The following is a 24,948-nucleotide window of genomic DNA, read 5'->3' on the forward strand; positions in this document are numbered from 1 at the left end:
ACAATTGCTCAATATTTTTGACTTCTGATAAGTCTCTCTTCTGCTGTACAGCATAACTTTAAATTTACATTTTCCTTTTCATATTGTGTTTTTGCATTTCTGAGGGTCTCATCTAGGAATGCTCATTCTTTGTTTTTCTGTGAATGCCTTTAATGTGTGTCTGTGTGTTAGATGTGAATTCTGAGCTGGTGTCTAACCAAAAATGACATTATGGTTACATAATGACAATAAGGACTCTTGATTCATGTTATCTCTAAATACATAGCTTCGCTACGTGGTGAGAACTTTAAACTTTTCTTTACTCCTAGCAGTTAGTTTGTTGTTCTCCATTTTGTGAAATCGTTTCATTTTTAAAGAACGACCCCAAAGTTAATCAATAAAAAAATGCCAACTTATTGTTTCACAAAAGGATCTACTTTTATAGAAGATTTTGTTTTACTTATCACCCAGTTCTTCTGTTCTAAGATCTTTGTTTGGAGCCTGGGGCTCTGAAGCGCCACATTAATGTCTATTAAAAATGTGTTTAATTAACAGATTTTTATATAAAGGTAAGACAAAATAGGGTAAAAATGATATAAGCAGTATTTTTTGTACCTGCTGTATTTTATTAGACATTGAAATCTTTTAGACCTCACTTAACTCAAACTCCACTCTTCATTAATGAGGTTTTCTTTTTCTCAATCAAAAACAGTTGGTCAATCGGTTAGAGAGAGTTCAGTCTGGTCAGAGATCCTCTCTTGATTTTGTTGGTCACGTTGTTGGCTAGCTCCAAATGTCAGTGCAAACTTGTATTTACTAAAGAGGTGATAGCTGAAAAGGAAATTTGCATGACATAAATGTGTGATCAGGTTTAACACAGTCATCTTTATGTTTAATTGAACCTGTTCCTAATTCAGCTCCAACTGCTGAGTCGTCACTGTATTGTCCTTCCTTACCTGTTATTAACTGTTTGGTCGGACTTGTCTGTAAAACATCCCTTGCAGTTCACTTAGACTGTTTTGTGCTTAAGCCTATTTATTTTACCTTCTTCCACATGATTCGCTGTGTCCCCTGCTTAGCTGGAGGCAGACTGAAATTCTTAGTTTTTGCTTTTTTAACAGTGGTTTGTTTTGTTCCACTTTTCCGTAAAGGCTAGATTTTATTATTATTATCTAAGACAGATGATATTAAGAGCTAAATCTAAAAAATTACAAAGTTGCTCTGAAACAGACAAGCAGGATGTGCAGGAAATACAGAATAACCACACCTGTATAAAGCATGATATAGGTGCATAATTTATTATATTCAAAAATAAAAAATAAAAGCAAGTGTAGGTGCTCGGTATCTGAAAATTCATCACAAAGTTACATATGACCATTCATGAAACCATTTTTTCGTTTTATAAAAGATGTCTCAGGGTATGAGACAAATATGTAGAAAATAACTTAAATATTAAGCTATAAAGTTCATTAGTTAAAGAATATGTTCCCAATGCAAACAGAAACCCAAGTCTATTCCAGCCTAATATGAACACGTAATGTTCAAAGATATTTAGCTGTCTTAAATCACTATAAACATCCTTATCTTAGATGAAAAATATGTTTTGTGAAGTACCCGCACTACATACTATATGATAGATATATAAACGGTCTTGACTTGTAATGAGCAAAGCTGCTTTCAAAAAGGGTCAGCAGGGGGCTGCATGGCACATCCATGCTGGTTTTATCCACATGTTTTATGTGTGCAGGTCCTTCTCTCCTGCTTTACTCCCAACCCACCGATGCCAAATCAACGCACATCTGATCCAATGTCAACGCACTGTGTCATATTTTCAGAGTTCCGGCCATCAAACTCCAGACAGAATTGCTAAAACCTCTGGATTTAGCCCTTTTGGAAAACATCCTCGCTCACAACAATGAGGCACTTGGCAGAAACAGGGCAGAAATCGAGGTCACTGAGGACAAATGTTGATTATGGATTCCTCTCACTGATGCAGCCTTCCAAGGAACACGCTTCTTCAAAATGTTCTACTTCATAGCTTTGCTACAAGAGGAGTCTCAGCAGGATCACAACTGTACTTCTGGCTTCTTCTCCAGATCATACTCCTGGGTCCGTTTTGCCTTCCAGCCCAAGATGATCAGTAGGATGATGCCCATAACCTTATAACCCACTTGTAAACCCAAGTATCTGTAGGAGTATGATAATTGATCGATTAATGAATATGATACACAGGATCAATGTACAGGTATAATGTCTTCAGAGTCATGGATGTTCCTACCGGCTCCGCAGGAGGCTGTTGTCATAGTATCCACAGCTGAACTTCTTTCCACACACGGTTTTCCATCGGATGCAGGACATATCAATGGCCATCCCGAAGAGTGCAGGAGCTGGAAGCCAGGCTAACAGAGACAATGTGTGTGTTTTTTAGCCGGCCTTAAACAGTTACTGTCCCTGTATAATTCAGATCAGCTAAAAGACTGAGATTTAGGCTAAACTCAACTCTTTTGGGCTATAAGAACTAACACTAGTTAACACTTTAATCAGAAAATGACATATATACACACATTTTTAGGTGAGCTGCTGTGTAGAAAAAGCTACAGTATATCTACAGGAGTAAGACTGCATGGAAACCCAAACTGTGCATTAATCCAAATAAGTATTTTTTTTTATTTCATTTTAATACTTTTTCTAATAAATTGAAGATTAATCGTCTTATATATTCTAAATTTTCATTTTAGATTATCCTTATTCGTTCAAAAATAGAGAAGAATCCTCGACTCCCCTACAAACAGCCCGAATGTTACAATAATGCCATTAACATAAAATAACAGGATATTAGTGGGTTTTGGTTCAGCAAACACAAAATATTTTTTCTGTCTAGCAAACATTCAGCAAAAGCTTTTTAGTGAGAACTTACCTAATACTCTCATAAGTAAGAACTGAATTCCTATAGCAAAGGATTTCTCCTCAAAGGAAACACATCTGTAATAAAAAACAAAAACACAACTTACCAACTACAATAATCAGAAAATGGGGAGCTATTAGCACATTTATAGTATAAGGAAACACAGACAAACGTGTTGGCATGCATGATAAATGCACATAAAATACCCCAGAAAACCCTTCACTGCAGCAGCATAATCTCACATCAGTGCATTTATTTAGTGGGGGAAAAATACTAAAAGATGATACAGCTGCATCGGACTGAGGCCAGAAATGAAAGCCTTTTCTATCTCACCATCAAGCATGTAAACGCTACATTTGCTAAACTCCGCTGGGACTTTAACGGGAACTGTGTGCTTTGCTGAGATTCGTTTTCAGGAAACAAATCTGCAGGGGGTTTGGTGTGAAATAAAGAGGGGGAAAAAAAACACACCTGTCTTCAAACCCTCTGTTAAAAAAGGAGGAGGATCTGTGATTCTGGGGGCCTGCTTCTGTCCAAAAGGCTGTTGGGATTATGTTAGATGGCTTATGACAGTAAAGTGAAGATGAGCTGTAATGGGATTTTTCATTAGGTTGATGATTTAAATCATTTGGACAAAGAGATGGTCTACTAAACACAAAACAAGCTTCTTCTATGGCCATCACAGCCCCCAGATCTAAATCCTGTAGAAATCTGTGGGGTTAGCTGAAGAGGAGAGAGATTTACGATGAATGGTGAGAGATCCCTCTGCCCTGTATGTCAGAATCAATTATGGGGGAACTTTCCCCCACTGAATATTTGAGTCCAAAGTACGGACCGTATTTTTCAAAATCACATGGGACTGGAGCCTTTAAACACATCTCTACAATGCATACCAACAAATGTGTCTGTGTGTGTACCCGTATTGACCCCGCCCTTTACCTGAGCACCATCATGTATAGTGGGTTGTGAGTGATGCACGCGATCAGCGATGCCAGAGAGATGACCACAATGACTGGGAGGAGAAAATGAGGGCAGCTGCTTCCACAAGGCCTTGGGTGAGCGAGGCTCTTTTCGCCGGTTATACACCTGCAGTTGCTATACACCTGTATTCACGGGAAAATAAGGGACATCTTAGGAACACCTTCGCACTTCAGCTCCAGTATCCAGGCAGCTTTGCATTCAAACTGGCGTATAATATTTCTGCCAGCACCGTTGTTGCATCTTCAGATTTTACAGTTTATTTTCTGTCTTTAGGTTTTCTTGAATTAGCGTCTTTGGAGGAGCACTCAAGTCTTTGTGACAAAAAAAAAATGGGTCGCTCATCCTTCCTAAAAGGAATCAAATACTGCAAAACTACAACTTGGTCTTAGGTTTCACATTTCGTCACACTTTTATTAGTGGGCGTCTGGATGCAGCTCAATAATCCAAGTAGAAAAATATTTAAAAAAAAGAAGAAAATGGATGGGTCCTCAGGATGGGTTCTTCATCATTGTTAAGTGATTCAACAAAGAAGAACCTGTTCTGAGGACCCATCCAATGTCTTTTTTCATTGTTTTTTTTTTATTTTATTTTTATTAATGGGCCTTCAGAAATGCCTTGACTCTCGTTAAGACACGGTGGTGTCAAAAAGTAAGCCAGTTTCCACAGCAAAAGGTGAAAGGTGGATTTTCTTCAGGGCTTTTATTGCATAGCAACATTTAATCTTCATACAACTTGTTTATACACATCCATTCATCCATCCCTCTCTCCATTGTCTTCCACTCATCCGAGATCGTTTTCTTCCCTCTAGTTCCTCACTCTATCTCCAAGGCTGAGCCCGGCCACCCATCTGGTGGAAGCTTATTTGACCTGCTTGTATCCGGGATCTCGTTCTTTCGGTGGTGCTCCAGTCCTCATGACAATAGGTGAGGGTCAGAACAATGTAAATGGTGAACAAGACACCAAAACACTAAAACTAAACCGCTTGGGGTGGAGACTGACCCCCCCCCCAACCCAGAGGAGGCTGTCCACCTTCCTCTGGTCGGGTAAGTTAATACGTTCAAATCATTTTGTCAGTAGAAACGTGAGGAAATGTTATTATTGAAGTGGTGACACGTTGACTATTAGCATTTTATGCTGAAATGTGTTTGCTTTTTATTGTTTGTTAAGCTTATCAAAAGCCATCTGCAGTAAGCCATGTAAATTAAATCCAAAAACCACTTCAGACATTTGGGTGACGGTGTACGTAATTTCTACCTCCAGACAAAGCGAAGAATAATTAAGTTGACTTTTGCGCAATAATCCTCTAAGCTGGCTGAGGGTGGTGATGTCTGTCTTTGAACTTTAATATTGTGCAGTTGGATTGCAAAATGTCTGGATCTAACGAGCGCATAAACCACACAATCCACCAGAAAGAAGACTTTTCACAAGAGGTGACATTTCCACACTTCTTCTTTCAAGACAATTTCTCTGCATTGTGGGATTTTAAAAGCCTTTTGATCTTCTATCCTGGTAGGACAACACACTCGGCATGAAACCAACACACTTCCCAAAGTATTGGTATCCCTTGGCATTTTCACACATTTTGCCACATCAACTCATTTTGGGAAGATTTTATGTGAGAGACCAACACAAAGTAGTGCACAATCGTGACATGTAGGGAGAAACACTTTTTTTTTAACAGAGTCCACCTGCATGTAATCTAACCTCAGTGATAACCTGAGTTTATAGAAGGGTTAAGGGACAAATCCAAAGCTCCAAACCTCCTACAGAGCACTGAGCAACCTTTCATCCACAGATGGAAAGAGTGCGGCACATTGCAGACCTACCAAGACATTGCTGTTCTCTGAAACTGACAGGGTGAACAAGGAGGGCATTCATTAATGGGGAAGCCAAAAGGACCATGGTAGCTCTGGAGGAGCTGCAGAGGAACTGAATACGTGGAAATATTGTAGGAAAATCAGTTATAGAGGCTGAAAAGCAGCAGGCCATGACCCTAAGCTTACAGCCAGAGGCCCAGTGGAGTGATATAGAATAGAAGGATATTATTGGCCAGGCCTAACTCTGATTGAGAATCTGAGGAATGATTCACCTCTGTTCATCCAATCTAATTAGACTCGAGCTGTTTCCCAAAGAAAAATGGCAGAAGGCGTGCCAAGCTTGTAGACGCATACCTCCAAAAACCTGCCCTTGTTATCGCAGGAAAATGTGGTTCTACAAAGCACTGACAGAGATAAGGGTGAATACAAGGCAAACAGAAATTAAAACTATGCATAATTTTCCTACCACTACAACATTATGCATCACTTTGTGTTGGACTATCACATAAAATCCTAATAAAATATGTTGAGGTTTATGGTTGTAAGTTAAATACTAATACTTTTGCAAGGTACAAAGAACTGCATCACAGCTTAAGCAGAACACTTTTCAATGGTGTGATAGCCGAGATAATCGGCTGCTTTCCCCCAAAATGCGGGTTCTCACAACGCTGAAAGAACTATGAGTGGCAGCCATGGACAATGTGGACTGAACTGCCTAAATTCCTAGTTTCTCGCTTGGTGTACTTCTGTTCTAAGCCCAATGGTTGAATGGACTTAGGCCCATTCATTTCTGGTTTCTTTAATCAATAATTGGCCTTCTATCAAAGTGTTTAAAAAACAGCAGTATTTCTCAGATCCAGTGGCACATAGCTTTAAGAGAAATATTTTACCAGCTAAAACACCCTACGCCCCACACTCCTTTGAAACGATGTGGAGATAATAGTGTGTTGCAGAAAGCACACACAAACGGCTGGTTCCTGTATAAAACCTGTTCTGGCTGCTTTCTGCAACAGAACAAAAGGTATTCATAAAAATGACATCAGAGACTTGGTTTGATGGAGGAGTAAAGTAATATAATGGTTAGTCCACCGGTGTAATGCACTGAATTGCTTTCACTTCAAGAGAGTCGTCATACGCCTCACCTGTTTGGTTTGGTGTGTTGGCAGTAGCTCAAAGCTTTGACAAAAAAAAAAAAGTCTGTAGACTTATTTTTCTCTCCCAATCACTAATTCACAAATACATTTTCTAAATCCACCTTTTACCCAGTCAGAATTAGGGAGGGAGACCGGTGCTTAGCCCACCGTTTAAAACAGCCCTGGACAGGTTGATTGCAGAGAGGCGTGTTAGACAGTCAACAGCGCATCCACATGTCTGCACCTCGGAGTCTCTGCCTTATCTTGCCATTGGGTTTTTGGGGCGCAGGATTGAACCAGACATTTTTTAAGATGCGTGTTTCTGTTCCCCTCTGATAGACAAGCGACCTGTCCAGGGCGTACCCTACGTCTCACCCAATAACTGCTGGAGATGGGAACCGGATCCCTGCGGCCCAGTGTGGACAAGGAGGTATAGACAACGGATGGATGGATGGATGGATGGATGGATGGATGGTTTTTGTCCTTAGAAGAGACGGCTACTTAAATTGATCTTTAACACCAGCATGTTCATTTTTATACAGAGTACCACAGAGAAGACGTGAGAGAAGGCCCTGACCTGAACTCTGAAAGTGTTGTTGGGGTCTTTGGTGAAGTTAGTGCAGCCTGCGTGGCAGGGAGAAATGTACTCCACGCCGTTGTAGCCACAGACAGGATGGAAGGCGCTCTCAGGACAGGAGCAGCTGCCGTAGCACTTGGATAATGGCCTGTAGAGGGCAGCAGGGTTAAACCAATGCACACAGGTGATCCTGATAATCCAAACTATAGAGTAAACATGGTATCGTTGTTTCAGAATGATAGACAATATGTTACTTAGTATGTTTGATCAATACAATTTTTTTCTTAATGTGCTAATCCCTTTTTGGCCTTTCTTTTGATTGAGCAAATATGATATGTACACTAATAATCACAAGTTTGGGGTCACTGAGAAATGTCCTTACATTTTTAATAAAAAGCATCATTTTCTTCAATTAAAATGACATTAAATTAATCAGAAATATAGTCTAGACAGTGTCAGCATGATATTGTTTATAATGGAGTGGCCAGCAGTCACCAGATCGCAACCCTATTGAGCTGTTGTAGGAGCAGCTTGATCGTGAGAAATGTCCATCAAGCCAATCCAACGTGTGGGAGGTTCTTCAGGAAACACAGGGTGGGGTGGGGAGGGGGGGATCATTTCCTCAGATTACCTCAACAAGCTGACAGCTACTGGGCCTGCCAGAGGTCTGCAAGGCTGTAACTGCTGCAAATGGAGGATTCTTTGATGAAAGCAAAGTTTGAAGGACAAAATTATTTCATGAACAAATTATCTTCATTTCTAAAGTTGCCAATGTCTAGACTATAATTTCTATTTCATTCGCAACTTATTTGTTTAATAAAATGTGAGTTTTATTTTTAAAACTTGACATTTTCAGGGGGACCCCAAACGTTTGAGTGGAAATATGGGAAAAAAGAAACAAACACGTTCAGGTGTGAGCTGCAGTATCCCTCAGGTCTCCACGAGCCCAAACATATTAGGCTTTTTACATTATCATAACACCTAAGGGTTAAAGATACCTGAAGTCACACAAGCACCTACAGCAGTTTCAAAGCTTTATCCAAGAAAAGAAGCCGACATGATGGTAATGAAGTCTTACCCTTTCCATAATAAAGGGATTTCTGTTCCGTGAGCTTTTCTGATTGAGGCTTTTTTTTTTTACAAAATATATCTGAGAACTGTCTGAGCTCATAAGAATGATCGTTTAACTTTCTTCACCTTGTGAATCACCTTTCAAATCCCTGTGAAGTCAAAGGTTTCCTAAACTGTTAAAATGGTAACTGCACTGACTTTAAGACATCAGAGAGCTGCGAGGAGACGGAACAAAGGAGAACCAGCTTTCATGCGCGGGCCTGACAGCCTTGCTCGCCCGTACCGTCCAATCTGCTCATTGACCTCGGAGACTTTCTGCGTGTCGCAGCCCATGAAGAAGAGAGGGATGCAGAGGAGGGTGGAAATGGTCAGCATAAAGACGGAGAAACGCGGGATGCTCTTCAGAGAAAGCCCCATCCGTTTCATGACCACGCCACCGATCAGCATCCCCACAGCCACCGACGGGAGGTTGACAGCGCCTGCATGGGAAACACCAACAGCTTGGTTTGTACACACTTCTTGGAGGGGAGCTAACACAACCTTAAAGTAGCAGCTGTCAGTAAATGAGCAGTTTTCAAAGTTTAAATGCACTATTTACTTAGGATGAGATGGACTCTCATATAACTTTTTTTTATGAATTTCTTCTGTAACTCTGTCTTTTTCAGTAGAGGAATAAGACAAGTGTGAACAAACGTTTGGATTAATTAAATGGATTTTCTCTGAGGCATACAGGGCCAAAAAGAGCGCACAGTCATATTTGCTTTCAAAGTCTCACGTTGTTAATCCAAATATACTGATTGCTGTTTTAGTGAAGTAGCTCAATATTTCTATCATCTGACCATAAAAGTTTGGTTTATGCAAAACAGAAATCTGTCCAGCTTGAAGATGTCTAATTTGGAGTAGGGTTTTCTTTCTTGTTTGGCACCATTTCAGTGCATGATCGTGTAAAACTGGGTTCACCGTCGACACTAAGACTGCTGTTCCAGCAGTTTCCAGTTCCCCAGTTCCTGAACTTCCTAACTGATTCCCTTTTATCTGACGCTGACAGTTTGGGTCTTCATCAAGACGTTGGTAAATAAGTGACATATCCATAGAAATTATAAACAGTTTTAGGGGTGATTTGCACTATGCAGTTGTTCAGATTTGGCTCAGAAATAAAGAAAATCCTCGTCTCAGAACTTCATCCAGTGAGTGCTGGATTTTCTTTTTTACTGGCAAAAAGAAATCTACCAGCTCCAGGCTATCAGGATCACTAACCAGAGCATAACACCCCTTATTAATATATTTAGGCCAAACGATGTATACACCGAGCCTTTATGTATAACTATGACCTCATGTAAAGAAAATTCACAATAAACCCAAATTTGTGTATCTAATTCTTTTTTTTTTTTTTTTTACATTGAACCTGTATTTTGTATAACCATGCTACCCTGAAAAAAGAACAACATGAATTATAAAAATGAATAATTAAAAAGCCCATGATTAATGTTTAATGTACACTTCTGGCTGCAGCCTTAAATTTCCACCACACCTACCTACTAGCAGGCTACTGTAGGCAACTGAAGCCCCGTATTGTCTCTCCAGGAACTTGTTAAGGAAGGTAGCTAGGCCTGCTATGACGGAGGAAAAACAGCACTGGGCCAGGATCAGCAAGAGGAAAAGAGGACTCAACAGCAGGCGGATAAATATTCTAGGAAACACTGGACAGAACACATACAGAAACACTGATTAGTACCATGCTGCCGGATAGTCAGGATATCTGTCTAGTTGCTGTTTGGTGATATACTTACATTTAAGGAATTCAAGTAAAGACATATCCTTGTTCTTTAAGTCATTGTTTGAGTCAGTCTCACTCTCGGTCCTCTAGAAAACAGCAAACAACAGGGTAACGTCAGCTCTTCTCTACCCAGAAAAAGTTACGGTCTGGTAAACACAGTGTAATGAGTACAGGTGTTTCAGACACTCCAGTCTAAAAGATTAAAAAATCTTAAAAAGCAGCAACAAGCACTCCAGATGGGTGTGATGCAAAAAAAAGTGATTAATATGCAGTGGAGGATGAGTGATGCTGTGGGTCTGTTTGTCTTCCACAACGCATTTGGATTATTGCTGGTTCCGTGGTGTTAAAGGTTTGTCACAAAATGGGCCTTTTTGGCAGAATAATGATCCAAAACCTATGGCCAAATAAATCAGAATTGGCTCATCAGATAAAGAAATCTAATTGTATCCATCACCATTTGTCCCCAAACCTCAGTCCAATAGAAAACCTGTGGGCTGAGCTAAAGAGCACATGAGAGACGGCAGGATGCTGGATGATCTAGAGATCCAGAGAAGATGCAGAAGAATGATCAAAGCTGTACCCTCCAGCCTCGTTGTTATGGAAGATTACTTTTGCCCCAACTGGCAAAAAAAGTGGGGTGTACAAAGAAGTGACAGCAGGCTGATGATTAAGGGGTAATTAAAAAACAAAACATTATTTCTTGAAAAGATATTTCCCCACTAGAACAATTAAAGAAATTAGATTGCTCTACATTTTTCAGCATGAGATTATTCTATTACAAATTAGGATCTTTTTTCACATCAACTCCCAAACCCTTTAGTCTGTATACATTTTTCTGTTGAGAGATTTTCAAAAAATTCCGATTACCAAAATTCAATGACTAAAAAGGAAAGAAAAATGCCTTTTTTCAAAAAAATAAAAAAAATAAGTCTTTTTTATCCACTCTTGAATCTACGTGTGACAACAGAAATTTCTTCAGTGACATATGACCAAGAATTTGGTATTGAAGTAAAATCAACTTGTAACGCCAACAAACACCCAGCAGAGGTCAGTAACATATCGCCAAAAAAACAAGAATTTCATGCATGTACCTTCTTTTCTACAGCCACAAACTACAAAAACATTCCCATCCTTTCATTTTTACCAGAAAGATGTATCCAAACTTTTTTCCAAATCTGTCTCCATTAAGCTGAAGTCAAAACAACGCAGTACTGCGTGAGCGATCTGTCTTGTCAGTCACATTTATATTCACCTCTGAATCCATTTGGCGAGGGAAGAAGAAGTAAGGGATGGAGGTCAGGACCAGGCAGCCGGTGGCAATAAGCAGACCCATCCACCAAGCCCCCACCCAGCGAGGATCGCCTTGTCTCAGCTCCTGTTCTGCACCTGCAGCAAACAGCATCAGCCTCTGAGTCTCCACAAACTAAAACAGAGCAGCTAGTTCATTAACCTGAATATGAATGGTTAATTCGTACTCAGGTTAAATGCAGGAAGCATTTAAATCATTTGTCATTACCCAAACCACTTCTGTCCACGTCCACATAGATCCGCAGCATGACTGAGCCCAGCAGGTAGCCAATAGCAGGTCCAAATACTGATACGGCAAACAGGATGGCTGTGAATGATGAGACAGACGGTAAAGGAAATAAATACGCAACACAGCATATGCAGGAACAAAGCTCTACAGATAATACTCTGGAAAACAAGTGGAAAACAGAAAGTGGTGAACTAATACTAAGTGGTAGGTAAATTTTAAAGTTTTCAAAAATGTGGTTTTCAAAATGTATTGTCTTCAGTCTATGTTCATACCTGTAAATAAAATCTAGGGGAACCAGTTTTCTCCAGATGTTAACTAATTTTTTTTATGTGTCTTTTCTGTGAACGCCTCAGAGGTAGTCAGAGAACAATAGCGAACAAAAAACATGATGAAGACCAATTAACGGCACACAAACCAGGCTCAAATACGTGGAGATGCTAAAAGCATAGCAAATCCCAAACTTTGAACATTTCATAGAGTTCTGTTCAATCCATCAGCTGACAATGGGAAGAGCATGGCTCAACGTTAAACCCGTCAAGACATGGTCATCCACCTAAACCGACAGGCTATAGGCTGGAAGCGCGTTAATGAGAGAAGCAGCCAAGAGGATCATAGTATCTCTGGAAGAGCTGCAGAGATCCACAGCTCAGGTGGGAGAAACCGATGCCAGGCAGTTACGCACTGCAAATCTAACCTTTGAGCAAGAGGGGCAATAAGACAGTCGTTGTTGAAAGAGAACCATAGGAGGACCCTTTTAACATTTACTGCAAGCCATGCAGGCATCACAGCAAACATGTGAAAGGTGCCTTGGTCACATCCTCCCCCCTGTAAAACATGGCTGGAGCAGCAGCATGATATGGGGAAGCATTACTTTCAGCAGGGATAGGGACGGTCATCATGATGGATAGAGCTAAATACAGGGTAATCCTCAGAGAAAAGCTGTTATAGGCCATAAAAGACTTGAGACCGGAGCACAGCTTCACCTTCCAGCAGTAAAACAACCATGTAAGCACAAAATGGTTTGGATCCCAGCGTATCAAGTGTTAGAAAGGCCCAGTTAAAGTACAGACCTCAATTAAATTGAGAATATATGGCAAGATTTGGAAAATGCTGTTGACAGATGATCTCTATCCAGTTTGACTAAGCTTGAGTTATTTTTAAAGGAAGGATGGAAAACCATCGCTCTAGAAGTGCAAAGCTCATAGGGACTTACCCAAAAAGACTTACAGCTGTAAATGCAGCAAAAAGTGGTTACACAAAGTATTAATTTAAGGGAACTGAATACCCTACACGTCACACTGTTTAGATTGTAAAATAAAAATCATGTATCACTTTCTTCCACTTTAACATTACCACTACATAGTGTTGGTTTGTGGTTAAAACATCAGCAAATATGAGGAAGTTCAAGGAGTATAAATATTTTTTGCAAGGCACTGTATAACAACATGACCCTTAGACTGAACTCCGTTTCTGTACACATACTGGACTTCAGTATCTCTGAAATCCAGGTCATTCACCTATGTAGAGGGGGGAGTTCTGTCGTCCTGCGAAATCATCGATGTAGGAAATGCCAAAGGGCTGGATGGGCACCGAGCCCACGCCGAAGAGCAGCTGAGCGATGGGCATGAGGACCCACAGCTTGTTGGTGTCAGCCAGTAGCCTGGAGTCTTCACGGCCACAGGACTCTGTGCTGGTCGAGTTGTTGTGTGGGTTGCAGATGTCGTGGCGATCTGGATCCAAGTAGACAGTCACACATGGTCAAATGTTGAAAAGAAGATGTGAAAACACACACACACAGACACACACACACACACACACACACACACTCACTCACTCACAAACACACACACACACACACACACACAGTGATGGTTAATGACAGGAAACTGAAAATCTTTAATTTCCTGAAGCCTCTCTGGCCCTCTTCTGGCACTCTGCATGACATCAACATAATTAGTCTGGGTTCAAATTACAAGTCAGAAGGGAGCTTCTGTTATTGCATATGAAATACCCTGAGGGCAACTCTAATCTCTGTAGCTTTTAGCTACAACAGATTATGGCTGTTCCTTCAATTCATACCAAAGTTCAAATGAAGAGTATTAGTGAACCTCGTAGACTCTTGGAGAGTACTCAAAGTGGCTGGTGCTGTTCTAGACAAACATTAAAGTAAAGTCCCCAAAATTGATGTGCCCTATTTGTAGACTTGCGAGCTCCCTGCTCTGGATGTACTCAGCATCATGTGGCTTTGTGTTGTTTTGTGCGTGCAGCTTGTTCTTACTGTGTAAAACCGAGTCGTACTCGTAGGGCTGCGACAGAAAGTGAGGTAAGGTGAGGATCATGGCGCTAACGGCCATCAGAAGTCCGCCGGCGCCAATGAAGCGAGGACGGTGAACCCGGCTGCCGAAGTAGCTCACAAACACAATCAGGAGGCTGTTGCTGACCTATGAAACACAAACAGAGAACCAAACCTGTTTTTTTTTTTTTTGCTTTAGGTCGGTCAAACCTACAAACCACGTATAATAGAGAATGCAGAGTTGAGCAATAAAGTCCCTCCAGTGATTCTTTTTGAGTAAACATAATCATTTGATCCATTATCACAACGAAAAGATTCTTAAAGCGGCGTAACGTAAGCAAACGTAAGTGAACTGGAGGAATGTCAGGGCCGTGTTTGCTCTGGTTTCACAACATAACGCTGAAAGCAAACACCCAGATAATGTCAACATGGCGATGTCGTTTGTGAGTCCCGGCTGCAGCTCATCTATGTAAGACAAATCAAAAACATATTTGTGGGATTTGTGTTCTCCATGGTGAGAACGTACCAGCTCTCTGATTATTGTTGGCCCCTCTTATCTACACGGCTGCTCCCCCAACACATCACTACCACCTGAAATATCAGGAAATGTGACTTTGGTATGTTTCTTGCACTTTAATTCCTGTTTTCCTTCAGTATCCTTACAAAAATCACACTATAACAATCACACAGTGCATGAGGACATGTTGCTGTTGGCTCCTACCTCGTTGAGAGAGGAAATGGTTCCCGAGGAGTAGCTGCTCAGGCCGTAGCGTCTCTCAATGGTGGAGATGGTGCTCTTAAAGTAGGCGCTGTAGAGCAGCTGAGAGAACTGCAGGAGCCCGTGGCACAGGACGAACAGCTAGGACGGACAGACAGACACGGGATGTTGTTAGAGTTCCTGAATTGTGGCTAAGAATGGGAATGATGTCATGGTCAGAGGCGGATAAACAAGATGAGACGGCGCAAACCGCAGCTATCAGAAGGATGGCCTGCTTTGACACAAAAACGATTCAGAACACATAGAAGTCCAGCGGCTGTGAGATGCTAAGTTCACGCTGGTTAAGACGAGGCCCAGATCCCCAACGTACCATCCATGGTATTGTATGAGCTGTTTTTCTAATGTATTAGAAAAACACTGTTCAATATGGGTATACAGATGGCATTCTTCACAAGAGTTTGTTCTACAAACCTTTTTTTTTTGTTCTTTTCATATACAAGCTAACCTTAATTACGATATCTGTGAACACTACATGGTCTGATCGCTGTGTGAACTTAGTGACACATCGACTCAATAAGGGATGGAATGACATGTTTCATGTGGTGCTGTTCATTTAAAAATCTGGTAAAAAACTGACCCCAACCCCCTCCCCCCGGCCCCATAACTTTCCACTCTGTAAAAACTTCCAGTACTTCCAGTTTAGTAGTTGTAGATAGGCATGGGCCTGTTACTGGAATCAAAGTATATGATTTTAAAAAAAGGACTCAAAGCCTAAAACCAAAACTGAGTATACTCTATACCCGGTGCGTCGTCAGACCTGGGCTTCTTCCCCGGATGTTTTCTGAACAACCCCGAATCTGACGAAAGACGTTTAGAAGTACGTCTGTTAAAAAGATGCATTAAACCCCCAAATAACATTAGATTATGTTTTTTCTATTAATAGAAAATCTGATTTGCTTCTATTGTATTCCATATAACCACTCCAACACAACATAACCTGACAATGAGGCAAAAAAAAGACTGAAAACATTATTTGCACAATGCACAGCACCACGACTACCCGCACAGCCAGGGCTGGACTGGCAGTGCAGAGCCGTAGACCCAGACTGAAGTTAGTGGCAAAGCCTGAACTCTGACTCAGAACGGGCTAATTGTAAGTTACAGCTCATCACTTATTCATCCAGCACGACATGAGGTGGAGGGTTAACCTAATGAGCATCATCAGGGCCATCATGGAAAACAGAGAGCAGGGGGACTCTCATCTGAGCTACAGTTAGACTTAAAATCTCTGGCTGAGATAGAAACCAGTAGGAGATTCTAGCTGGATTTGCGTGATGATTAAAAAAAATGTCTGGTTCTGAGGTCAGTGAAAAGCAAAGCATTTATTCGTATAGCAGCTACACGCGTTAAAAGGTCTTTCAGGTCACCACCTTGCTTCTCATTCCTGCGGCAGGTTCAATTCCACTTGTTGACAGAAAAAGTGTTGCTCAATAAACAGGGAGAATATGACACATCTACTGGTGTCAGTAGGACATAGTAGCAAGAGCTAAAATAAGCCTCCCTCTTCTCTTCCTCCTCCCTTTCTCATTCTTCTTCCTCTTCTCTGCCTTACGTTATTAGAAGATTATTGCTCATGTTTCCCACTCGACCCTTTTGCAAACATTTTGCTGACTTGTTTTTTTTATGTTAAAAAAAAAAAACAAGTCAGCATCTTTTCCAGTACAGAATGTTCAGAATAATAAAGACTGCATTAATATCTCACATGCTCAGTGGAGGACAAAAACACTTGCTGTAAAATGTTTTATTTATTATTTTTGGCCGGCCAATTGAAAATAGTTTCTTCACAAGTGGCACGAAGGGCTGAAAAAGATGGCAGTAAAACAGAACAAGTTAATGAAAGATGGAAGACATTTAGAGAAATGGCAGTAAACTAGAGACGCCCCCCCTTTAACCTTTGGATCCTTCCAGGTCAGGGATCGGTCATCTGATAAATCGGCCCTACATCTATTAGCGTCCTGCTGTCTCTCAGGATGAATTCATGTAACTCTTCTTCCGTGAAAGGATAAATCTGTTACACAGGACAGTTTCATACTCATAGAAAATTCATCCATTGACTTGGCAATTATTCAAAAGCGATAAGGAATCAAACTCTACAATAAAACAAAAATGTTTTATCCTTCTTCTTTTTTTATTGCCTGAAAATGTTCAGCCTAACCCTACAACTGACTTAGTTAAAATATGGGTCCAGACAACTGAAGCTGACATCCTCGTGTTGTCTGAAACTTGCCTGAGCAAACCTGTCTAAGGTCATGATATTGCTGTCTACAGTCTCTGTGCTCGCCCAGGGAAAGCTGGCGGTGTAGACATTTATGTAAAAAAAAACAAGTTCCTTGTGTCTCTTCTCTCTTCTGTATCCATTAGCAAACAGTTTGAATTGGCACTGAAACTTGAATTTCAGCAAGGACATTCTCTTACAGCTATGGGCTGTTATAGCCGGAAGCGAGGCTCTCAGTTCTGTAAACAACTGTGTTTCAGGGTTAAACTCTGGTGAGTTTGTGTTAGTGGGGGGGATCTAAACCAGTGTGCGAAATACCTGTCAATATTTGGGGGGGTCCCCATCTCCCGTTTGTTGCGCAATACCGATCTAAATTTTCTCAATATGCAGTAGGCCTATAACTGTAATGTTCTGGGTTCTGTTCTGGTTATGTTAGTTATTTTACTCCCCTGTCTTAGGTTTTCTGGCTGCTTTGAGTTTTGTCTTGTCCTGTTAGCTTCTTAGTTTAGGTTTGGTTTCTGATTTATTTCTTGTTTTGAGCCTCTGCACTGATGTCTGGTCTTATTACTTACTCTGCACACCTGCCTAACTACACCCCTGCTGCAATCACCTCTCACCGGTTTCACCTGCTTCATCCTCCATATAAACTGTTGAGACCAGACATCAGTGCCAGGTCGTCTGTTTGAGTATGGGTGAGTCTCCTCCTGCAAGTTTGTTTATTGGTTTGCTCTTGGATTTTTGACCCCTTGTTCCCCAGAGATCTGAGCCACCCTGTTTCTGTCTGTTCCTGCCTTGCCTGCCCAACTGGACTGTTTGTTTATCTGCCCTTTTTGGTTTTTGGATTTTGTTAATAAATATTATTTTACCGAACCTCTTCTGGTCTGGTTGAATTCTGGGTCCTCTGCTCTGATTCATGACAATAACATTACAATGTCAAAGTCAAAGTCAGCTTTAATGTCAATTCTTCACATTCACCAGACATACAAGAACTCGAGAGGACGTTCCTCATTCACCAACAGTGAAACAGATAAAGTGCACAGGCACAACAGATAAGATCCGTTCCTTATACTAAAATTGAAACATTCAATTTCACAATAAAATGTACAATAATATAAAATATACAATACTTATGCTATTGCAAAAAGGCAGATGGTAATGGCAGCAGAAAAAATATTATTATTGTTATTATTATTATTACCAATTATGTAAGATATATTTGTAACAGTAGCAGTGCAAAAGAACAGTAAAGTAGTGCAGGAGACAGTTTGTCTGGAGTGATTTTTTTTTTTTTTAAAGTTTTGCTTTTGAGGCTTCAGGGGGACTCATGGGTTAATCGGGGGGGTCAAGCCCCCCCGGACCCCCCGTATTTCGCACTCTGATCTAAACCTTTACTGGTTGTCATCAGCCTAAATAAATGTATTAATAATTTAATATGAAATATCCTTCTAGATCACGTAATAACAAATGCCGCACACAAGCATACTGATGTTTTTGTTTTTTGGGAACGATCATCAGAGTCACCATTGTGTCATATAAGCGGTCAGAAAATACACTTTCCAAAACCAAACCACGAATATTACTCAAAGGACATTTTAAATATTTTAAAGAGCAAGCTTTTTCCTTATTATTGTCCAGGTTGCCTGGAATTTCTTTCATGAAGAGTTTTTGAAGTTCATAAATAAACATGCTTTCCTGTGTAATTTTAGGATAAAGGGGTGAAATAATCCCTGGTTTTTCACTGAAATTGGAAACCTCCCTAAAGAAAGAGACCATGCTTGGATTGAAGCATGGAAAACAAAACGGGGGAAAAAAAAACAGGCTGATTGGATTACTTTTTGTTAGCTCTGCAATAAATGTACCCCCTTAATTAAGAAGGCTAAATCAGTATTTTATTTATCTGAAACCACCAAAAATCTAAATGATCCCAGGAAATTTTGGAAGGTTCCAAGGTCTGCTCCTGTGGTACGTCTCCTAGTGAACTGCACAATTTTCTGGTTAAAGAGTCTGTAAACCTGACTTGTAAATGTGCAGTGTTACATTATTTTAATGAACATTTTATCACAGCAGGACATTTGTTGGATTATTTAAGCAGTAGTTTTAAAAACTGTTTCAAACAATGAGACCCATGTTGTAAGCTGTCCTGTTGATTGCCCCTTTCATTTCAAACCTGTGAGCATTTCTTAGGTCCATATTTTGCTAAAAAAAAAAAAAAAAAAAAAAAAAAAAAAAAAAAAAAAAAAAAAAAAAAAAAAAAAAAAAAAAAGATTGGACATAAAAAGAAATTAGCTGGTCCTGAAAGTTTGGGTCTGTTTTTTTTTCTAAAGCTTGCTACTGACTCAATTGCTGAGCCTCTAATTTATATTTTTAATGTAAGCCTCAGCACAAATAAAGTTCCTAAGGTTTGGAAATCCGCTTTTGTTCTTCCATTGTTAAAAAGGAGGTGAAACCTCACTGTTGAATAATTACAGACCCATCTCAAAATTGGGCATTTTGGCTAAAATATTTGAGAAACAGATCTGTAATGAAAAGCAGGAATATTTAGAATCAAACGTTTTAAATCCTCTTCAGTCAGGTTTTAGAAAGTAGCACAGCACTGCTACTGCTGTCTTAAAAGTTTAAAATTATGTGTTTGAGGCATTAGATTAAACAAAGAGTTTCTGCAGTTTTCTTTATTGAACTATCCAAGACAATTCACACTGTGAAAAAGTCTCTTGTTAGACATTCTTTTAAAAAATGGCATTTCCAAACATGCTCTCCCATGGTTCGCAGATTATTTGGCAAGTAGGACACAGCATGTCCAGAAAGCTGGAGCTAGTTCCATGTGTCTTGAAGTCACAAAATGTGTACCTAAAGGCTCAGCCTTAGGATCAATACTATTTACAATTTACATAAATGATTTGTGTGCATCTTATAATTTTTATGCATGATGATTCAATACTTTATTGCTGTTCTCATTCAATCAAACAAGCATTCAAATATGTGCAGACAGCCTTTGATGCACTTCAGATTCACCTAGAGAAATGGAAATGGGGTTTAAATGCAGAAAAATACAAGATGATGCTTTTTTCAAATTCATCTGCTTCTTAAGAGAAAATACCTTTTATCAAAACTGCTCAAGGTAAAACTCTCGAGCTAGTTAACAATTACAAGTACCTGGGAATAACTACTGATGTACACCTTTTTTTTTTTAAAGTTTGATATCTAAACTAAAGGTGAAGCAAGGTGACGTTCTATTACCGCAACAAGTCATGTCCCTCCCTTAGAGCTCAAAAGATTTTGAAAACTGCTTCTTCTTTTTTTAACCTGTAATTGATTATGGCGATGTTGTGTATATGTGTGCTACAACCAGTTGTTTGCGGTCCTTGACTTCCTTATCCATTTTTTTTTTTTTGAGAACTAGTACTAGTTGTGACCACCTTACCCTCAGCTGTGAACTGTAGGCTAAAGCTGGCATGCCTTCTTTGAGTGGAAAGCCATCTATGCATTTGATGACCCTGGTTTACAAGGCACTTATTGGTTTGGTTCCAACTTATTAGTGTACTTTTATTTGGAGAACTGAAAGAGTTAAGCCGTAAGGCTGAAACACACCAAACCATTTGATTTGACAGAAAGATTTATTTCCTGACCTACTGGATGCATAGAGAGGCTCCCTCTACGGACCACTGGACTAGACCGAGATCGAGTATGTTCTGCAAATTCTGCCTACATAAACAGGCTGGGGAATAAACGTAAAGCTGCAGCTGCTGCTCGAACAAGCTCAAAGAAGATCGCTGTTTCACTTTCCTATCGGTTTGCTGTGGTTCTGAGCTCCTATCCAGAAGAGGCAGGAACACAGGGTGACTTAGAAGAGCGCAGGTAGGAGCACACAGGTGAATTACATCTTGTGTGGACAATATAACCTGAAGGAACTCTGTGACTGCAAGATTGTGTGTGGTGAGTGTTGCACAGGATGGTGGTATGTAGAATGACTCTGATGGTGAGGAAGATGAAGAGGACAAAGTGTTAGAAGCTGAAAAAGGAAGAAAGTTGGATAGCTTTCATGGAGGAGTTAAGACAGGCTATGGGTGGCCAGGAGGTGTCTCCAGATTCCAGGGAGAAAGGTAGGAGAGTACTTGGTATGTCTTCTGGAAGGAAAGTTGACAAGGAGACTTGGTGGGGAATGAGGAAGCACAGAGTGTGTTACAGAGACTCTTCAGTTTTTACAGTGTCCCACTTTTACCTCGCTCCACCAAGATGAAGTGGGACACTCTAAAGACTAAAGAGAGTCACCAGGAGTACTGATAGATTCAGTGAAAGTGAGGTTAGAGGTAGCTAAGGCCAAACAAAGGACAAACAGTGACTTGTACGGTGGGTTGGACAGTAAAGAAGGAGAGAAGGATTTATACAGGTTGGTAAGGCTGAGAGACAGAGAGGAGAAGGATGTTCAGGGGGTTATGGTCATTAAGGATTAAATTGGAGATGTACTGACAAGCTGATCAAGTGTGACAGGAAGATGGAAGGAGAAAGGTGTGCTGTAGGTGTGACAGAGGAGTTCAATGTGGATGTGGAAAGATTGGTTCTGAGTCGCTTCTTCTTCTTTGTTGTGGTTATGGACAGGTTGACAGATGAGGTTAGACAGCAATCCCCACGGACTATGATGTATGCAGATGACATTGTGATCTGCAGAGAGAGCAGGGAACAGGCGGGGGGAAATCTAGAGAGATGGAGAGATGCCCTGGAAAGGGGAGGAATAAAGGATAACTATAGCAAGTCAGAACTGAAGCGGGGCCGTGAGGTTACAAGGACCAGAGAAAAAGAAGGTGGAGGATTTTCAGTACTAGGGTGAAGGTGAAGAAATGTGTCCAAGCAGGTCTGAACGGGTGGGGAAAAGTGTCAGGTGTGTTGTGTGAGAGTATCCACAAGAATGAAGGAAAAGGTATACAAGATGGTGGTGAGAGCAGCGATGTTGTCCGATCTGATCATTAACCATTTACTGTCCCCAGATGCTAAGGTAACTTGTACATGCCTTAGCTACTTGAGGATCTTGATGCACTATCATGCACATTGCATATTGTAGTATTGTGTGTTATGTAAAAAGGATGGAGTCTTTTCCACGGTTAAAAAAGTTATTTTTCCACTATGCAATATTTATATATATTTACTCTGGTATTTACTTTTTATATTCTACTCTTAGTGTTTCTTTAGAGCTAATTTTAGATTAGACTAGTTTGTTCTTTCATTGCTAATAATTGTGTGTTACTGTCTGTGTGATTGTCACCGTCACGGCCGAAATTCTCCATTGCGGGACAATAATGGAATTCTTATCTTGTGCTTGTGAATAGCCATATGACAAAAATGTATATTGGGCACTTAAAAGCTACTACTAAAGTGAGAGTATAAATAATATTATGCAGAAGCATCGGCACCCCAGCAAAAGATGAACAGAGCTGAATTGTTAGAATGTTACATCTTTATTGCAAACAATATTTTATTAATCTTTGTACAGGATATTACTATGACAACATATTTTTCATGTTTCATGTATACACATATGGATCTCATTATAACAAAAAAGTTTGACTTTCTTGCAATCTAACTTTTATACTATACCATGACAATGCATTTTACAAACGTCAAAAAGATACTGTTAGACCAATAAAATGTATGTCGATCAGGTTATGTAGCCAAGATATATATATATATATATATATATATATATATATATATATATATATATATATATATATATATATATATATATATATATATATATACTCACCGGCCACTTTATTAGGTACACCTGTCCAACTGCTCGTTAACACTTAATTTCTAAGCAGCCAATCACATGGCGGCAACTCAGTGCATTTAGGCATGTAGACATGGTCAAGAGAATCTCCTGCAGTTCAAACCGAGCATCAGTATGGGGAAGAAAGGTGATTTGAGTGACTTTGAACGTGGCATGATTGTTGGTGCCAGAAGGGCTGGTCTGAGTATTTCAGAAACTGCTAATCTACTGGGATTATCACGCACAACCATCTCTAGGGTTTACAGAGAATGGTCCGAAAAAGAAAAAACATCCAGTGAGCGGCAGTTCTGTGGGCGGAAAGGCCTTGTTGATGCCAGAGGTCAGAGGAGAATGGCCAGACTGATTCGAGCTGATAGAAGGGCAACAGTGACTCAAATAACCACCCGTTACAACCAAGGTGGGCAGAAGAGCATCTCTGAACGCACAGTACGTCAAACTTTGAGGCAGATGGGCTACAGCAGCAGAAGACCACATCGGGTGCCACTCCTTTCAGCTAAGAACAGGAAACTGAGGCTACAATTTGCACAAGCTCATCGAAATTGGACAATAGAAGATTGGAAAAACGTTGCCTGGTCTGATGAGTCTCGATTTCTGCTGCGACAGTCGGATGGTAGGGTCAGAATTTGGCGTCTACAACATGAAAGCATGGATCCATCCTGCCTTGTATCAACGGTTCAGGCTGGTGGTGGTGGTGTCATGGTGTGGGGAATATTTTCTTGGCACTCTTTGGGCCCCTTGGTACCAATTGAGCATCGTTGCAACGCCACAGCCTACCTGAGTATTGTTGCTGACCATGTCCATCCCTTTATGACCACAATGTACCCAACCCATGATGGCTACTTTCAGCAGGATAACGACATGACATGGATGCCATGTCATAAAGCTGGAATCATCTCAGACTGGTTTCTTGAACATGACAATGAGTTCGCTGTACTCAAATGGCCTCCACAGTCACCAGATCTCAATCCAATAGAGCATCTTTGGGATGTGGTGGAACGGGAGATTCGCATCATGGATATGCAGCCGACAAATCTGCGGCAACTGTGTGATGCCATCATGTCAATATGGACCAAACTCCCTGAGGAATGCTTCCAGCACCTTGTTGAATCTATGCCACGAAGAATTGAGGCAGTTCTGAAGGCAAAAGGGGGTCCAACCCGTTACTAGCATGGGGTACCTAATAAAGTGGCCGGTGAGTGTATATATATATATATATATATATATATATATATATATATATATATATATATATATATATATTTTTTTTTTTTTTTTTTTTATTTTTTTTTTTCTTCTTTGCTAGAGTGGTTACTATATGCTTTCTTATTTACCCAAGAATCAATAAGTTATAATGTTTTTGCAGCATGAGAAGTGATTGTGGCCCTTGATTTTAAAAAACTTATTAGATCATAATATAAATCCCTGTTTAATATTTTGTGTAAATATTATGATATAGTGGCAAGGTTAGCATTCCAAGATAACCTCATACCAGCCCTTGTATGGCAATAAACACCTTATATGTGCTGGGTAGCAGCTGTAACATGAATGTGACATCTTACAGCACTTGTTGCTGCAGACCTGAAACTTAACCATTTTTGCACTTAACACATTTTAATCCTTTTCCAAGGAACAAAGACAAATGAACTCTGAGGAACAATACCACCCCTTCACATACACCTACTTCCTTGGAAAACCTCTTTCCTTAGAAATGAAAAAAATTGTATCAAGTTATAACACTCATGACACCCATCTCAAAGATATTTCCCACAGGTTCTTTATACATCTGACTGTGACATTTGATACTTTGACAAATGGATTTTTAGATCTTTTTACTTTTCTTGTTTTTATCAAAGCTAAGTCAGGGAGTCTTCTTTGGGCCAAAGCAAGCTGAGCCAGTCATGTAAACTCATAGCTTGTCAGGTGGTACTTCTGTGGGGAATGAAGTAAAACTTAGCGTCTCTGATTTCAGATGCTGAATTTGCAGGCCAAGTCCAAGTAAAACAATAAAAGACAAAAAACAAATAAAGAATCATGTTTTCCATGCATCTAAACCACACACTCCTTACAGAGTAATTACTGGTTCTGTGACGACGTTTTGGA

At 40.2% G+C, this 24,948-nt stretch overlaps 1 protein-coding gene across 1 annotated transcript in view; it reads right to left on the reverse strand.

The window, feature by feature from the left end:
- Positions 1-1,261: 1,261 nt before the first annotated feature.
- slco2a1 (solute carrier organic anion transporter family, member 2A1) overlaps positions 1,262-24,948 on the reverse strand; it is a 35,174-nt gene continuing 11,487 nt past the window's right edge. The window contains exons 2-14 of the mRNA XM_012861198.3: positions 14,792-14,929; positions 14,056-14,218; positions 13,295-13,507; positions 11,757-11,855; positions 11,493-11,626; positions 10,254-10,326; positions 9,999-10,163; positions 8,747-8,942; positions 7,393-7,540; positions 3,824-3,987; positions 2,897-2,961; positions 2,258-2,378; positions 1,262-2,166 (exon numbers count right to left, since the gene is read on the reverse strand). Coding sequence (XP_012716652.2) covers positions 2,046-2,166; positions 2,258-2,378; positions 2,897-2,961; positions 3,824-3,987; positions 7,393-7,540; positions 8,747-8,942; positions 9,999-10,163; positions 10,254-10,326; positions 11,493-11,626; positions 11,757-11,855; positions 13,295-13,507; positions 14,056-14,218; positions 14,792-14,929 — 1,800 coding nt within the window. The 3' untranslated portion in view covers positions 1,262-2,045. The remainder of the gene's footprint in view (positions 2,167-2,257; positions 2,379-2,896; positions 2,962-3,823; positions 3,988-7,392; positions 7,541-8,746; positions 8,943-9,998; positions 10,164-10,253; positions 10,327-11,492; positions 11,627-11,756; positions 11,856-13,294; positions 13,508-14,055; positions 14,219-14,791; positions 14,930-24,948) is intronic.

The sequence above is a fragment of the Fundulus heteroclitus genome, chromosome 9 (genome assembly GCF_011125445.2).
Source record: "Fundulus heteroclitus isolate FHET01 chromosome 9, MU-UCD_Fhet_4.1, whole genome shotgun sequence".
Classification (NCBI taxonomy): Eukaryota; Metazoa; Chordata; class Actinopteri; order Cyprinodontiformes; family Fundulidae; genus Fundulus; species Fundulus heteroclitus.